Genomic DNA, 17,961 nt, shown 5'->3' with positions numbered 1-17,961 from the left:
CTTTTACCTCCTTAGATTTATTCCTGGGTACTTTATTCTTTTTGATGCAACTGTAAATGGGACTGTTTTCTTAATTTCTTGTTCTGATAGTTCATCATTCATGAGTAGAAATGCAGCAGATTTGTGTTTATTAATTTTGTATCCTAAAACTTTACCAAATTCATTGACAAGTTCTGGTAGTTTTTTGGAGTGTCTTTAGGATTTTCCATGTATGCTGTCATGTCACTGCAAACAGTGACAGTTTTACCTGTTCCTTTACCGTTTGGATTACTTTTTCTTGTTTGATTGCTGTGGCTAGGACTTCACATACTGTGTTGAAAAAAAGTTGTGAGAGTAGGCAACCTTGTCTTATTCCTGATCTTAGAGGAAATGTTTTAGCTTTTCACCACTGAGTATGATATTAGCTCTGGGCTTGTCATATGTGGCCTTGATTACATTGAGGTATGGTCCCTCTGTACCCACTTTTGTGAGAGTTTTTATGATAAATGGATATTGAATTCTGTCAAATGATTTTTATCCTTCAGTTTGTTAATGTGGTATAGCACATTGATTGATTTGTGGATGTTGAACCATCCTCGTATCTCTGGAATAAATTCCAATTGATCATGATGTATGATCCTTTTAATGTATTGTTGAATTTGGTTTGCTAATATTTTGTTGAAGGTTTTTTGCATCTGTGAACATCAGGGAAGTTGTCCTGTAATTTTCTTGCCTGGTGGTTGTCTTGTCTGGTTTTGGTATCAGGGTAATGCTGGCCTTGTAAAATGAGTTTGGAAGTATTCTCTCATTTTCTATTTTTTTTGTAAGAGTTTGAGAAGTATCGGTATTAATTCGTCTTTGAAGGTTTTGCATAATTCACCAGTGAAGCCCTCTGGTTCTGGAGTTTTGTTTGTTTGGAGGTTTTTAATTACTGATTCAGTCTCCTTACAAGTAATTGGTCTGGTCATACTTTCTATTTCTTTATGATTCAGTCTTGGCAGTTTGTATGTTTCTAGGAATTTATTCCTTCTAAGTTGTCTTCGTCTTTCTGTGGTACCAGCTGTAACATTTCCACTTTCGTTTATGATTTTATTTATTTGGGCCCTCTTTATTTCTTGGTGATTCTAGCTAACAGTTTGTTAGTTTTGTTTATCTTTTCAAAAAACAACTGTTGGTTTTATTTATCTTTTCTATTGTCTTTGTAATCTCTTTCATTTGTTCCCACTCTGATCTTTGTTATTTCCTTCCTTCTAAAAACTTTGGGCTTCATTTATGTTTTTCTTTAGGTGTTTATTTAGGCTACCTGGTTTCTTGTTTATTTGAGATTTTTCTTGTTTTTTTGAGGTAGGCATTTATTGTTCTGAACTTCCCTCTTAGAACTGCTTTTGCTACATCCCATAAGTTTGGGTATGTTGTATTTCCATTTTCATTTGTCTCAAGGTATTTTTTTGTTTTTCTTTTGATTTCTTCCTTGACCTATTGGTTGTTCAGTAGCATGTTGTTTAATCTCCACATATTTGTGAATTTTCCAGTTTTCATCTTGTAATTGATTTCCAGTTTCATAACTTTGTGGTTCAGAAAGATGCTTGATGTGATTTCAGTCTAATTAAGTTTATTGTGACCTAATACGTGATAGTCTGGAGAATGTCTCATGTGCACTTGAGAAGAATGTGTATTCTGTTACTTTTGGATGGAATGTTCTGTATATATCCGTTAAGGTCATCAGATCTAACATGTCATATGAGGCAGATGTTATTTTAATGATTTTTCTGTCTGGATGATTTATCTGTTGATGTAAGGGGTGTATTAAAGTCCTTTACTATACTATAATACAATACTATTATTGTATTGCTATCAATTTCTCCCTTTAGGTCTGTTAAGATTTGCTTTATATTTAGTTACTCCTATGTTGGGTGTATAGGTATTTACAAATGTTATATTCTCTTGTTGGACTCACCCCTTTATCATTATATAATGCCCTTCTTTGTCTCTTATTACACTTTTGTTTTAAAATCTATTTATCTGATGTAAGTATAGGTACCCCAACTTTCTTTTGGTTTTCATTTGCATGGAATATCTTTTTCCATCCCTTCACTTTCAGTCTGTGTGTTGTGTCCTTATGTCTGAAGTGAGTCTCTTGTAGGCAGTATATAGATGAGTTCTTTTTTTTTAAAATCCTTTCAACCACTCTGTGTCTTTTTATTGGTGAATTTACTCCATTTACATTTATTGATAACGTTTGTTTTTATTGCCGTTATGATAATTGTTTTATTCCTGGCTGTTTTGTAGTTCTCCTTTGTGATTTGATGATTCTCTTTAATGGTATGCCTAGGTTCCTTTCTCATTATCTTTTGTGTATCTACTATAGTTTTTTGCTTTGTGGCTACCATGAAGCTTACATATAACAGCTTGTATTTATAACATTCTATTTATAAATAAACATACGTTTGAACACATTCTAAGCTTTGCATTTTTATCCTCCTCTCCCATGTTTTGTGTATTTGATGTCATAATTTGCAACTTTTTATCTTATATATCCCTTAATTGTTTGTTATAGTTATTTTTACTTCTTTTGTCATTTAACCTTTATACTCAGTTTTTAAGTTATTAATCCACTACCTTTATTATATATTTACTTTTACCAGTGAGATTTATACTTTCAAATGTTTTCTTGTTACTAATTAGTTCTCTTTCTTTTCAGCTTAAAGAACTCTTTTTATCATTTCTGTTAAGGCTAGATTAGTGGTGATGAACTCCTTTAACTTTTACTTGTCTAGAAAACTCTTTATCTCTCCTTCACTTGCTACTTGATATGTTTGTTGGGTAAAGAAGTTTTTTTCATTCAGGCTTTGAATATATTATGCCACTCTCTTCTGCCTTGCAAAATTTCTGCTGAAAAATCTACTTACAGTCTTATAGGGGTTCCCTTGAATCTAACAAGTTGTTTTTCTCTTGCTGCTTTTAAGATTTTTATCTTATTTTTAACCTTTGACATTTTAATTATGATGTGTTTTGTTGTGGGTGTCTTTAGTTTTCTGTGGTTTGGAACTCTCTGGACTTCCTGGATCTCAATGTCTGTTTCCTTCCCCAGGTTAGGGAAGTTTTTTCCTATATTACATCAAATAAGTTTTCTGTCCCTTTCTCTGCCTCTTCTCCTTCTGGGACCCTGTGAAGTCTGCTTGATATTGTGTCGTATATCCCTTAACCTATTTTCACATTTTTTCATTGTTTTTTCTTTTTGTTGCTCTGACTGGGTGAATTACAGTGCCCTGTCTTTGAGTTTACTGAGCTTTTCTGCTGCTTCATGTAATGCGCCATTGAATCCTTCTAGCATGTTTTCAGTTCAGTGCAATTTTATTTTTCCAGTGTATTTTCTCTCCTTATTCGATTGGCAACTTCTGGCTTCTAATTTAGTGATTCATCTTTATTTTTTTCCATTCTACTGTTGAGCCCTTTCACCAAACTTTATTTTGGTTATTAGGTTTTTTGGTTCCAAAATTTCCATTTGGTTCTTTTTTTTCTTTTTTAAATAAATCTCCTTTTTCTTGTCTTAGGTTTTCTATTTTTTCATATGTTTCAAGTGTGTTTGTTTTTGCTTTTTGGAGCATTTTTTTATTGTGGCTTCTTTAAAATCTTTATGAGAGTATTCTAACGTCTCTGTCATCTTGATGTTTCCATCTATTGATTGTCTTTTTAAAATTTATTTTGAGATCATCCTGGCTCTTGATGTGATGAGTGACTTTCTGTTGAAACATGGACATCTTCACGTTATGTTCTGAGACTCTGTTTGATTGGTTTTCTGTGACACCATTCTGGCAGGGCAAGAGTGTGCTATACCTTGTTACTGCCAGGAGGGGATGGGAGTTCTGCTGGCTCCCCCCATGGTCTCCATGATTTGTTTCTTTGTTACTTTATTTACTCACCTACTTGTTTCAAGGTATCCTACAATAAATGACTGATTGACTAGGCATTAGGAGTTGGGCAGGGCAAGCACCGTTAGGACATCAGGAAGGAGAGCAGGCTCAAGGGCATGAAGGCTCTCTTTGAGCTTCACGGTTGTCTCTGGGCTTTGCAGCAACGCGGAAGAGAGACGTATTATTATTTCAAAGTAGAAAACATAGTGATTATTTAGGAAGGTAAAGCTTTTCTTAGGCCTGATTTCTGGAAGAAATTCTGCATGGGGGATGTGTAGACAAACTGTCTTTGACAGGGCTTGTCTCAGTGAAGTCTCCCATATGTATGCAGGGCCTCAGGCACCTATCAGTGCTGGGCCAGAGGTGATTCTGCAAGGATGCCTGTGAAGGGTAGGGATGGTACTTCATGTATAAATCTTTCTGCTTCTTCATCTTGAGCCTAGTTTGGAATTTAAAGTATTTTTTAAAAACATTTATTAATGTTTTTCTCATATTTTTCTGTTACATTGCTTTTAGTGTTTCTGAAATCTGTATTTAAAAAAAAATTTTTTTTTCCTTTTTTGGCCATGCCGCACAGCATGTGGGATCTTAGTTCCCAGACCAGGGATCGAACCCTCACCCCTTGCATTGGAAGCATGGAGTCTTAGTCACTGGACCACCAGGGAAGTTCCAAAAGTATTTTTCAAAAAAAACGAGAAAGACACAAAAAACACAAAAAGACATATTTTTTCCATCTAGTTTTCTATAATGATTAGCCATTTTAGCTAGTGGAGCTTTCCAGACTTAGCATCCAACCTCTGGTGTCTGGATGTGCATCTCTGTGCCATAGTTCCTGTGTGTGGAGAGGAAAGCTTTGTCCTGGTGGCCTCCCTAGAGAGTGGTGAGGTGTATCCATCTGATGCCTTCTATGATCTCCTTCTCTCCCATAGGAAAAGCATGTTTAGGTCATGGGTAGCTAAAAAATAAATGTCTTCCGTATAGGGGAAGTCAGTAGGTGTGTGACTTTTGTCTCTTGGTATATGAGGCTACCAGGGCGATGACTGTTTTGGCTTCATAGCTAATAAATATCAGAGATAGAAAAACAAGCATAGGACCTCTCCTGCTCTTGTTACCACTGGGGTGCTTTATTGGTATAGGGGTTTGGTGGAAGGTAACTTAATTTACAGGTGCTTTATTGGTATAGGGGGTTGGTGGAAGGTAACTTAGTTTACAGTTCAACTTAAGGCAGTTCAACTTAAGACTCCTTTTAGTTATTTTCATTCACGTAATTTTCTTCTAGGTACCTAAAAAAAAAAGTCCTTAAGTGTAGAAAATTTCAAACATACACAGTAGAGAGAACAGTATGATGAAATACTACTTACCCATAGCACATTCTGACTAGTTACTTCATCTTTCTCTGAAATATTCCATAAATGTATTACCTCTCATCAGTCATGTATGCTGGGCAATTTATTGAAACTGTTTTTATTTTGGATTTGGTTTTATAACATGAAAATACTGGATGTAGTTTTTCTATCTAGGAAATGTGTTGCTGATAAGGATTGACTTCACAATTTTGTGTTAAAAACTTTTATACCATGTTTACAGAGGGGCAGTATAACATGGTGGCTAAGAGTGGTCTCCCGTGTGCCATACTCAGCTGGGTGACCTTGGGCAAGCACTCTGTGCCTCAGTTTCCTCCTCCATAGAATGCATGCACAGTACTACCTCTTAATGGTGCCTGTGAGGATTACCTAATGTATGTAAACTGCTTAAAACCGTTTGTGGCACATATTAAGCACTCAGCTATTACCTATTATTGTTACCCATTTTATAATGTTACAACAAACTGTGCCCATGATATTCAGAGGTTGGATGTTTTATCTTGTTTTCTAGAGGTGAATGAACTGAAGGAGTGTCTTTCTGTGTTGGTTAGAGAGCAACAAGCTCTGGCCATCCAGTCAGCCACCACCACCCTTTCAGCCCTGAGGCTCAAGCAGAGACTCGTCGTTTTGGAACGATACTTCATTGCCTTGAATAGAACTGTTTTTCAGGAGAATGTCAAAGTTAAGTGGAAAAGCAGCAGCGTTTCTTTGCCTCCTGTGGACAAAAAAAGGTAATATAATTAAGAAAGAATCCTGATACCAGCTAAATATAAAACTCATGCTGTTTTGTTTAAGAAAGTTTAATTAAGGCTTTCAATATAGTCTGTTTTTGTTTTCTGAAATTTTACTCTTTCTTTCCCTTTTTGTATGTTTCATATAATCTGGAGAATGGCTTTCCCAATTTGCTCATAAAGTAACAGGCTATGCTGTAACCTGTACCATTATTTTAAAGACCCTGTTCTGTCAGTAAGTGTAGAAGCCAGTCAAAAGTTTAGATTGGCATGTCTAGATTTGAAAATGGGATCTGAACATTATATTCTTTTTGTTTTGGTACCGGGTAGGGAATTATCACATTGTAGTAGTGCTTAACTAGTTTAGATGCTTCATTTTTTTTCTTCTTAATGTGATTTACTTATTCTTTTCTTACAAGAGATGCTTTTATGGATTCACATGCAGTTGTAAGAAATACAGAGAGATTCCTTATACCCTTCAGCCAGTTTCCCTAGTTTTTCACTTGCAAAACTGTAGTACAAAAATCACAACTAGGATATCGACTTTGATACATTGTACCAGTCTTACTCAGATTTCCCGTTTTACATGCTTTCAATCCTCTGTGTATGTGTGTATGCATGAAATTTTATCACAGGTGTAGATTTCTGTCAGTACTGCCACAGGGTACAGGACAAGGACCCTTTTTTATAGCTGCAACCATTAACCTGTTCTCCATGTTTATTATGTAACCTTTTGAGGTTGGCTTTTTCACTCAGCATTATTCCTTTGAGATTCTTCCAAGTAGGTGAATGTATCATCATTGTTGAGCAGGATTCCACGTATGGATGTGCCACATTGTGTTTAACCACTCAGCCTTTGAAGGATATCTCGGTTATCATTTTTGAGTATTTTGAATAAAGCTGTTGTGAATATTTGTGTACAGGTTTTTGTGTGAACTTAAGTTTCATTTCTCTGGAATAAATGCCTAGGGTGCAATTGCTGGGTCTTACGTTTAGGTTTGTAAGACATTTTCGTACTGATTCCGGAATAGCTGTACCATTTCACATTCTCATCCGCCATGTATGAGTGGTTCCATTTCTCCATATCCTCGTCAGCATTTGGTGGTGTTGTCACTTATTTATTTTAGCCATTCTGTTAGATGTGTAGTGTTATCTCCTAAATTTTAGTAGATATCTTTCCCTAATTTCTCGACTTTTTTGGATAGTAGTGGGTTTTACCTTTTTCGTAGAACTGGCTGTGGGTTGGATAGTTGATTGGCGTAGATGGGGGTGGGTCCAAGCTATTTCTATTTCTGTTTTCTTAAATAGCTGTAAAATGGAGAGCCACTTGTTGAAGATTTAGCAGTTTTTACACGGTACAGATTTAGGACTGTTTGGCTCTTTCTCCGTGGATGAGGTCACGATTGGCTGAGGGGAACCCCAGCTTCATGCCTCTCCTGGTACAGCTTTCTTAGAGGGTTGTTTCCTCATAGAGCTCCCCAAGCACGTATCCTGCACTGTTCAGGATTCATAGACGTGCGCATACCAGCTGCCTCTGTGGGTCCCCACATTCCTCACTGCTAATTTGACTTGATATTGTATCTTGGGAAGATCATTCTATATGATTGCCCATTTTAAATAGCATTTCTCCCTAATTATGAAAGCAAATTAGAGTAAATTTGGAGAGTGAAGTATATAGTAGAAATACATAACAGTATAAAGTTGAAAATAAAATTTCTTGCTATGTATGATTGAGTTTATATTGTACACACATTTTTGTATTCTAGGTTTTTTTTAAAAGGATGATTTTTATGTTTTGTATAACTTCTTAATACGTGCAAAATGAAACCATGTCTTGTTAAATTAACATGTATAAGTAGAAAAATGCTTAAAAAACACGTGAGAATGAAAAGCACTAAATTCAGGCGGGGTTACCTGCTGAGGTAGTTCAGGCGGGGTTACCTGCTGAGGTAGGTGGGAGTGTGGGTGAAGGAGAAGAGCACATGACGGGGCCTGCAGACCTAGCAGCCACATAGCCCTAGGCAGGGCCTAGGGAGGGCCAGAGCGGATGCCCAGGCCTGGGGCTGAGCGTCGGCACTTGCTGCCTTGTTTTCTGTGTGCTCCTTACCCCTCACCTGCCTTTTCTTTACTTTGTAAGTTGAATCCCCCTTTTATGTTTATCTGTTTATTTCGTTTATCATCTGTCTTCCCCCAACTAATAATATTAGTTCCCTGAGTTTATTTCATGAGTGTTTTAGCAAGTCATTTAAAATTCTTTTTAACTGTCTTTTTTTTTCCCTCAAAGAGAAAACTTTTCCTTTACAAAGGACATTTGATAAAAGTCTTTAAAGCGTGAAACTAAAAGTCATTTGTGATCCTGCTATCTAAAGAAACCCATTGATCACATTTTGGAACAAATCCTTTCGTATTACTTATTTTATTTTAGAATTTGCACATGCCTCTGACTGACCAATTCCCACACCCCCCCCATGTATGTTGTCCGCAGTTCCCGGCCCACAGGCAAAGGGGTGGAAGGCCTTGCGAGAGTTGGATCCCGAGCAGCGCTCTCCTTTGCCTTTGCTTTCTTGCGCAGGGCCTGGCGGTCAGGTACGTGTGCCCCGCGTGTTCTGTTTCCTGCCACATCAGGGGATGTGGGTTCTTTCCTCACTTCTGCCACCAAGTGCCCCTGGGTTGATCCCATGTGCTCTCTAGGCCTCATTTTCCTTGTTTGTAAAATGAGAGGCTTCACAGTCTGTTTGACTTTGCAGGCCTGTGCTTCTAAGAAAAAAGGTGCGTATGCACATACATCCCAGGTGAACCACCGCAGTGCCTCTGTACTGATTTATTTTCTAGGAGAACCAGAAATTAGAATTGCTCACATGAGAGTCATAAAATAAAGAATTGACGTTGGAGCAACTGTTCAGTGTTAGTCTCTGAGTTCTTGCGGTATCTCATTGAGAGGAAAGTGAGAGATTGAAAACCTGCCAGTGGCATCCTCTCACTCTGGGGGTAGGAGACCTGCCTGGGAGAGTGGGGAGAACTCTGTGTGCTGCCCGGGTACGGGTGGCGTCATCTGCCTTGTGTGTGCCCAGGGGAGGATGCGGACCTCTGCAGCGAGCTGTTGCAGGAATCCCTGGACGCCCTGAGAGCCCTGCCCGAGGCCTCGCTCTTTGATGAGAGCACAGTGTCCTCTGTGTGGCTGGAGGTGGTAGAAAGAGCAACCCGCTTCCTCAGGTCCGTCGTGACCGGGTGAGTTCTTCCTCTCACATTTTACTGTGTGAACGGTTCCAGCATGCTTTGCAGTCTCGTCTCACCTTCTTCTCTTTAGAGCTAAGAAATTTAGTAGGTTGGTTTCTGGAGTGTTTCCAGCGTACCCTCAGGCTCATGATTTGAATAATGATACAAGTAGTTTTATGCTACAGCAACTTGGAATATGTCTTCTAATGTAATCATCATATAGTATCTGAATTAATACTTTTAATAAAAACTTATCTTTACAGGTTAATTGTATGCTTTAGAATCTCTGATTAAATTTGAGTAAGCAAGTCTCAGAAACCTGATTCTAAATATTAAAAATATATTTCTCCATGGGAAAGGGAAGGTACTTAATTTAACATTAACAACATGCTTGTTTTAAGTATGTCTTTAAGGTCTGTTGTTACTTTGTCCCTGCATCCTCTGCTGTCATTTCAGGGATGTTCATGGAACGCCTGGTACCAAAGGGCCAGGAAGTATCCCCCTGCAGGACCAGCACCTGGCCCTGGCCATCCTGTTAGAGCTGGCTGTGCAGAGAGGCACGCTGAGGTGAGGGGTGCCATAGGCTGGGAGTGCTGTAGGGAGATGCCTCTGTATCTGAGCAGCTGTTGCATTTCATTGAACTATCTGTGACTGTAGGAAATGTGTGGTGGTCTGTGATCAAAGAACCGTGTCCCAGACCCTCTATTTTCAGACCTGGGTACACTTAAGTTTTCTTCACTTCCTTTTTTCTGTTCAACTTTCTAGTAGTTGAGGAACTGTTATTTCTTTTCCCTCTCTCTCTTAATTTTCTTCAAATAGTTATTTTTATTCCATTAATTTAAGGTCCTAGAAATTCCCTGTAGAAAGTGCTATTTGAGCTTCTGAACTGGTTTTATGTTTCTCATCCACAGAAGGTAGATGTCTTGTGCTAAAATCTTGGCATTGATTTAGGGATTTTACTGCCAAGAATTGTTTTCAGGGCCTTGTTTTAGTTTCCTTTCGAATCTAAAGTATTTCTTCAGTTTTATTTAGCTGTCTGCTTTTATTTTTTACAGACCATGGCAAAAAATGTTAAAGTTTTTACTAGAGAATAAAGATAATTTCTCTTCCAGCCAAATGTTATCTGCTATCCTGTTGCTGCTTCAATTGTGGGACAGTGGGACACAGGAAACTGACAATGAGCGGTCTGCCCAGGGTACCAGCGCCCCCCTTCTTCCTTTGCTGCAAAGGTTCCAGAGCATCATGTGCAGTAAAGATGCCCCCCATACAGAAGGTGACACTCATGTAGGTATCATCATGAGACTTTGCACTTAAGTAGCTCTCTTCATTTCACTTATCCTAAAGGAGTTAGCCTTTTATAAACAAGACCAGAGCACATTATCTGTGGTGGTAGTTGCTTCTGGGGGGAGAGTGGTTTTGGCCATTAAAACAGTGAATCAGAGACTTCCCTGGTGGTCCAGTGGTTAAGACTCCGTGCTTCCACTGCAGGGGGCACGGGTTCAATCCCTGGTCGGGGAATTAAGATCCTGCAAGCTGTGCGGTATGACCAAAAATAAAGAAAAAAAACGAAGCAAACAGTGAGTCAGGTGTGGGATTGGCTATGGCAGGTCATTGTGTAGGTCACAGTTGATACAGCAGAACATCGCATGATCACATTCGGATTCTTTGCAGCAACTAAGGAGTGACCAGAGCCAGCTGTGTTTTATAGACCCTGGCCCTTTATGTTCATTTTGGATAGTGTGTATTAGGACCATGTTTCTTAACAAATATCAGCTTGTGCTTTTACAGAGATCCATCTGCTGCCTTGCTGGCCATGCAGTTTCCTTTCTGCTACGCTGGAGCCCCTGAGCCTTTTGTGCGTTTAGCGCTTTTGTGTTCCCGGCAGCCAGTTGTGTTGTGGTTTGGCTGTGATGCGGCTAACCGAGTTAGTAGCGGCATGAAGATGGGTAAAAATCCTGATGATATTTCAGAAAGAGTGCGTTCTTACGGCGCCTGCGGTGATGACATGGGGCCATGGCGCAGGAGCGAGGCTCGGCTGGCGTGGGAGGGAGCGCGCATCTGGTTCAGAGGAGCTGTTCTGCCATGATACCTCACTCTATCTGCATTGAGGGCAGTTACTGTGGGTTGGTGTTGACCCTTCCAGGGCCCAGGCAAATCTTCTCTTCCCGCTCTGTCCTCCTCCACGTGCTGTTTATGGACGGCACCTCCATTAGCCAGCAACAGCTGCGTTGGCAGCGTGGAGCCAAGTCTGAAATGCACACTTTCAGAAAAATATTAGAAAAAGAGCGTTGGAAATAGCGACTCACTTTGTTGGCCCTTCCTGAGTGTGGGGCACCACGCAGAGAATGTCACATAAGTCATCACTGTGTTTAGTCCCAGGAAGCTGAGGCTGGTGGCACAGCAGGGCCCGTCCAGCTCCACACCCCTGGGGCTGTGGCTTTTTAGAGGTACAAGTTTGATCTTGCAGGTCTTTTCTGGAAAGACTTAGCTATTCCGTTATGAAGTTTCAGCCTAATTATTCTTTCACTTTGCAGTCTTTAGTGATAATAAAGCTATTCTGGCTTCAGAAGAATTAGAATTATTACTTAATGTGCAAATAAAATTAGGTTTTCTGATGAGTGGGCAGCATTTAGATTAAAGTAAGTGGTTTTTGTTTTCAGTTTTCAAAGCCAGGTTGAGGTACAGTGCTTTGTTCCCAGGAAGATTGCTCTGAGTTCTCTCGAGGGTCCTTGGGGTAGTGAACCTGAGGACGGTCGGGCTGTGTCATTTACCTGTGTGGAGTTGGCACACAGGTGACGGATGTGCAGATGTGTGGGCACCACTGTGTGCGGTGCGTGTATAGATCTCAATGCGTCAGCAACACTTCTTACTTGATAGCCAGAAAGGGGCAGGTTTACAGATAATGTCTAACTGTGAATACCAAAATATAAAGAGTGGTTAAAGGCTAACTGTGTTACTTTAATTTTTCCCACCGTTTCTGAAGATGTTTCTTTACTTTTCTTCTCTAGCTTCTGTCTGGCCCTCTGAGCCCCAATGAGAGCTTCCTGAGGTACCTCACTCTTCCGCGAGACAGCGAGCTTGCCATAGACTTACGACAGACTGCGGTTGTTGTCATGGCCCACCTGGACCGCCTGGCCACCCCCTGTATGCCACCTCTCTGTAGCTCTCCGACCTCTCATAAGGTCAGTGCGAGAGCATTGTTTATTCTCTGTGTGTATGTTCCTAGGTTCTCATTCTGTACCTGTGTGGAGACTCACTTTCTCTGCTGTTGGGGTGGATTTGGCTTTCAGCTTTTAAACATGTATACGCTTTAAGGCGTTGTTAGCGGTCACAGTGGGTGATGAGCAGGCCGAGGCACACAGCGGTTCAGGACCCACCCCGTGTCCCAGGTTCCAGATTCAGGGGCACGTCCCTGGAGCGCTCTCCTGCCTTCTCACAGCCACATGCCACGCTGTCTTCCTCAGGAGAAAGGTAGTGACGTGTCTGACACTAAGCTGGGTGTGTGGGTGCCTGCTGGTGCAGGCCCACGGAGGACCTCACACAGACGCACCCGACCATCACTATGCTGCCCCATTGTGTCGATGAGAAGGCTGCCGTTTGGAGTGGTACCGAACCTTGGCCAAGGTCACGCAGAAGAATCCTGGTTTTGAATCCAGATTTTTCTAATGGTTTTCTTTGTTTTGGCAGCATAAGTACTTTTATTTATTTATTAAATTAATTTTTATTGGACTCTAGTTGATTTACAATGTTGTGTTAGTTTCTGCTGTACAGCAAACTGCAGATTTTTCTAATTTTTAATGCTTTTTTCCTTTGGCTGAGCCATGTGGCTTGTGGGATCTTAGTTCCCTGACCAGGGATTGAAGCTGGTCCCCGGCAACGAGAGCGCAGAGTCCCATCCACTGGACTGCCAGGGAATTCCTTCTAACTTTTAATGTTTAATACGAGGAGTATTTATTTTATTTTGCAGGTATTTATGTTTTCCAGATAAGTAATACATTCCTATGGTTCAACAATGAAAACTAAATGCAGAGACACCCTGTCACTTCCTCTCCCACTGCCTCCTCGCCCTCTTTCCCCACCTGTGCCTCTCATGCTTCTGGTCCCTTATGCATCCTTTCAGCTCTCTCAGCAGTATTGTATTATATCACTTCTGAAGCTTGTTTTTTCACTAAGCCGACTACTGAAGAGCTCTCTGTATAAGTAAGCAGAGCGTCTCTCTTTATTTTTAAAAGAAACTTAGTGTTCCACATGTGGACGTATCATGATTTTTTAAAATGTCTCCTATTGGTGGACACTTGTGTTGCCAGAAGCTTGCTACTCAGGTAATGCTGCGATGGCTACCCTCTACCTTTGTTCCTCTATGTGTGTGCACGCGTCTGCAGTGGTGATGTACCCGATGTGGTGGACACGTGAGCTGATTATCCCCGAATTGCTCTCACGTGGCTTCATTCCTCTCCCCCCCCACCAACAGCCAGGGACACTTGTCTCCTAGGCTTGTGCTTAGGCCTTCGGGTCCCTGCCTGTAACGGCGAAGTGGTAACCTGATATGGTTTGAGCATTTTAAAATATGTTTCAGGTCTACTTGTACTACTTTTTAATGGGCTCTGTTAAAATGAAATGCTGTGGAAAAGAAACCTGTTCAGTTACTTCATCTTACCTGCTAACTGAGGCCATATGGGGTATTCTGAGTTATTTTGATGTTGTGAATCAGCTTTCTTTACTTCCTTTATTTTTATCTTACTGTATCTCATCGTTACTCCTTGCACGAATTATTCTTTCTTTTGTCTAAGAAAGAATTTTCTTGCTGATATAAAGAAAATGTTTCCTTACGTTGTTGTCTGACAGGGATCATTGCAAGAGGTCATAGGATGGGGGTTAATAGGATGGAAATACTATGCCAATGTGATCGGTCCAATTCAGTGTGAAGGCCTTGCCAACCTTGGGGTCACACAGATCGCCTGTGCAGAGAAGCGCTTCTTGATCTTGTCGAGGAATGGCCGTGTGTACACGCAGGCCTACAACAGTGACACGCTGGTAGGTTCTGGGGCGGGTTGGTGGAGGGGCCTCTTTGCTATGGGTGCTGTGGATCTTGTCTTTCTTTCTGTCGGTTGACTTCTGAAGATTTATAGGCACCTGCTCATTGTATATTATTAGTTGTGTTTAAAAATTTTAATCGTGATCATTATTGTCAAGATTTTGGGGGCAGAATTTCTCAGTTTTTAAGCTCAGGAACTCCTTACAGCGCCATTTATTGCCAGCTGTTATTCCCATTTGTAAACTGTAACGTCATTTCACTTTGGGGGCCAGGAAGGTAGTAACAAATGAAGCAGTCGTGGGGTTGGTGGCAGATTGGGCACGTTCCTGTTAAAGGAAGGAGCTCTTCACTTCTGAGCACGTGGAGGCCACCCGCCTGGTGCTCTTCTGTTGGTGCTGGGCAGGGTGACTGGACAGGTGGCCTGGCAACCACCAGAGGCTCATGATCTTTCAGTTCGAGAGGAGTTTGTCAACGTAAGGTACAGGGTTGAGGCGAGTCATGCTGTTTTCTTTGTCCTTGGACTGCTTACCAGTTTTCTTCCTATTTTTACCTTTTTAGGCTCCACAGCTGGTCCAGGGTCTTGCCTCCAGAAACATTGTAAAAATTGCTGCCCATTCGGACGGTCACCACTACCTGGCCTTGGCAGCCACCGGAGAGGTGTATTCCTGGGGCTGTGGGGATGGTGGACGTCTAGGCCACGGGGACACAGTGTATGTACAGCCTATTCCTGTAATTGACACACTCTTGTGCTGCTGTAACCAAAATAGGGTGGAAAAGAAAAGTGTGGTGAGGTGTTTTGCAGCTGCTCAGACATGTAGGGCTAGGACGGAGAGGGCTGCCGAGGGGGATCAGTGCTCTGGTGGCCCTGGGCAGTCGTGCCCCCAGCACAGGGAGTGATGGCAGCTGGCCTTCATGTTCCTCTCCCCCAGCTTTTGCTACTCCTGTTGTTAGCTGCCCACGGCTCACCCTCACCGTGGGGTTTCCTAAACCAAATCCCACACTCTTCCTTCATTTACAGTCTCCACACATCTCTGTCAGATGAGGTCCTTGTTTCCTTGAGCCATACTGTCGTTTTCCCAGCTAATAAAATCAAGAGTTTCCTAATACCTTATTTTGTGGAAGCTTTCGATTATCGTAAGAGACCAAGAAATAAAACAGAATGGTTGTTCTTAATGCAGGCTTGTGAAAAGAAAGAGTTCTGATGGCTGCCTCAGAATCAGAGGAGCCCTCTTGTATGTTGCCGTTGTGAGTGGAGCCTTAGGCTGAAATTGAAGATGCAGCCCCATTTCAAAGTGGTCAGAGCCGTGAGTAGGGAGTGGGCAGCAGCAGTCGAGAGGAGACTGCCCCGTTCTCACTGGGGTGGAGGTGGACATCCACCAGGAAGGATCCCAAACTGTGAAGAAAGAGTCATGCATACTGGGTGTTAGCATTCAGCAGACTTGATATTCCAAACTGGACAGTGTTGTAGGGGACTCAGACAAATGTGGTAAAATGATAGTGAAAAAAAGGCAGTTCCATTACCCACTCCTACCCCCCTCCCCCTTTCTTTGGACCCTTTTGCAGCCAACCCCTGCTCCCCACTTCTAGCTCCTGGTGGCCACTGTACAGAACTTAGAATTGTTACTCTCAGGTTAGCAGGGGGGCAGGGTTAGCATGGAGCACACAGGATTTGAAAGGGTTGAGCTACAGGATGGAGGCATTAGTCTTTTTACTTTTTTTATGTTATATAATTAGTATGCATAAAATATGTTGTAATAAAATAATACTCAGTTGAAGTTAAGTGCTAGGTTGACTAACTTGTCCATTGCTCGAGGAGTTGAGGGAAGGAAAGGAGACCAGTACGAAGGGCAGGAGTTGCAGAGGAACTTTGGTGTGTGTGGTGGGGGGGTTGAGACTTGAGCTGAATGGAAGAAGGGGGAAGTGGTACCAGAGTAGAGTCATTTGTCCCCCTTCCCGTGTGTGCCCCTGCCTCTGTGTGTGTTTATTTTGCAGAAAAGTGGGTCACAAAGTGAGCGAACTATGTCTTTGGAGAGGCTAGAGTGGGTGTTACCAATCACATCAGACATATTTTAGATTATAAGCATCGGGCATTTTGCTAATTTTGAAGGTGAAGAATCAACTAAGGAGACTCTTCTGCCCAGTTCATCCTTGCTGTTTCCGACTTTTCATTTGTAAAATATAGATTGCAGTGCGATTAGTAAACCTTGCTCCATCATTCCTTCTCATTTGTTTAACAAATACGTATAAATTTCAACCATGTGTAAGGAGATTTACAAATTCATCAGCTTCCCTTACACAGTCTGGTGAGCTTCACAAATGCCTGCAGCTGGGAGCCACCATAAATGAGGCACGGAGCAGTTCCATTACCCACTCCTACCCCCCTCCCCCTTTCTTTGGACCCTTTTGCAGCCAACCCCTGCTCCCCACTTCTAGCTCCTGGTGGCCACTGACCTGCCCTCTGCCACTTGGTAGTATTCTGTTTCTGGCTCTGTCAGTGAACTTCATCTTTCCCTGTTGCTGAGTGCTGTCTGTGGATAGGCCACCATTCAGACCACTGTGACCACAGCTGCCATGGACTTGATCACCTTTGTCTTTAACAGACACTGTTGTGATAGTCTGCTGGATGCCATGCTTGGCATTAGGTGCCCACTTAACAAAGAATCATGGAGGTGGTATGTGTTTGAATTCTGTATTTCTTAATTATTTCATAAGGCACCTGAAAGGTGAAAGTGTCTTTTGACGCTCTGATAGTTTATTCCCAGTAGTGTCACTAATAGGAAGGTCTCAGAAGGCCATTCACGTTTGTTCCTCTTCTCTCCACAGGCCTCTTGAGGAGCCTAAGGTGATCTCTGCCTTCTCAGGAAAGCAGGCCGGGAAGCATGTGGTGCACATTGCGTGTGGGAGCACATACAGCGCGGCCATCACTGCTGAGGGCGAGCTGTACACCTGGGGCCGGGGGAACTATGGGCGACTGGGCCACGGTATGTCTGCTCTGAGTCAGCTGGAACATGCAGCATGAGGCTGCCTCTTCTGAGGGACTTGCAGTAACAGTGGTCCTATCTTTTTGAAGGCTCCAGTGAAGACGAGGCCATTCCGATGCTGGTAGCTGGGCTCAAAGGGCTGAAGGTCATTGACGTGGCATGTGGGAGTGGTGATGCTCAAACGCTGGCTGTGACAGAGAATGGTATGTGGGGCACTGCTGCCCTGGACAGGCTCTCAGGATGAGGAGGGCTGCTCTCTTAGAGGGAATGAGCTTTGGAGTCTTTTTTTTTTTTTGGGCTGTGCCACACGCCTTGTGGGATCATAGTTCCCTGACCAGGGGTTGAACCTGGGTCTCCTGCAGTTGAAGCGCAGAGTCCTAACCACTGGACCGCCAGGGAAGTCCCTGGAGTCTTTAAGTGAGTGTGCACCTCAGTGTCTTCAGGAGAGGTAGAGAAGTTATGGGACTTGTAACTTCTGTTACCCAGGGCCAGAGAGCTACCATCCTTCCTGGTTGGGCATTTTACTTTTTAACAAAGAAATGAAAATAAATGGAATAATTGACGTTTTAAGTCGTTTCTGATTATTGTGATTATATTTCCTAATGTTCAGCCACCCTTGATTCCCTGTGGTAAATCCTGCTTAGTCTCTGTGTATTCACAGTATGATACTTGTTTTTAATTTCAGTTTTATATTTGTGTTCATTACTGCGATTGTACTCATTTGACACTTTTTGAGGATAC

At 41.9% G+C, this 17,961-nt stretch overlaps 1 protein-coding gene across 5 annotated transcripts in view; it reads left to right on the top strand.

Annotated features, from left to right (window-relative positions):
* The window catches only part of HERC2 (HECT and RLD domain containing E3 ubiquitin protein ligase 2), a 230,121-nt gene that overhangs the window by 34,859 nt on the left and 177,301 nt on the right, over window positions 1-17,961 (top strand). For 4 of the 5 annotated variants that reach the window (XM_029224735.1, XM_029224734.1, XM_029224737.1 and 1 more), the window contains 10 exons: window positions 5,769-5,988; window positions 8,474-8,574; window positions 9,060-9,216; window positions 9,661-9,771; window positions 10,317-10,488; window positions 12,213-12,386; window positions 14,050-14,238; window positions 14,798-14,949; window positions 17,063-17,220; window positions 17,310-17,423. In XM_029224735.1, coding sequence (XP_029080568.1) covers window positions 5,769-5,988; window positions 8,474-8,574; window positions 9,060-9,216; window positions 9,661-9,771; window positions 10,317-10,488; window positions 12,213-12,386; window positions 14,050-14,238; window positions 14,798-14,949; window positions 17,063-17,220; window positions 17,310-17,423 — 1,548 coding nt within the window. The remainder of the gene's footprint in view (window positions 1-5,768; window positions 5,989-8,473; window positions 8,575-9,059; window positions 9,217-9,660; window positions 9,772-10,316; window positions 10,489-12,212; window positions 12,387-14,049; window positions 14,239-14,797; window positions 14,950-17,062; window positions 17,221-17,309; window positions 17,424-17,961) is intronic. The other variant, XM_029224738.1, reaches the window with a different exon arrangement.

The sequence above is a fragment of the Monodon monoceros genome, unplaced genomic scaffold (genome assembly GCF_005190385.1).
Source record: "Monodon monoceros isolate NGI ecotype Baffin Bay Population unplaced genomic scaffold, NGI_Narwhal_1 Super_Scaffold_16, whole genome shotgun sequence".
NCBI lineage: Eukaryota > Metazoa > Chordata > Mammalia > Artiodactyla > Monodontidae > Monodon > Monodon monoceros.
Note: the sequence above shows the minus strand (reverse complement) of the source record. Positions and strands in the feature narration are given on the sequence as shown.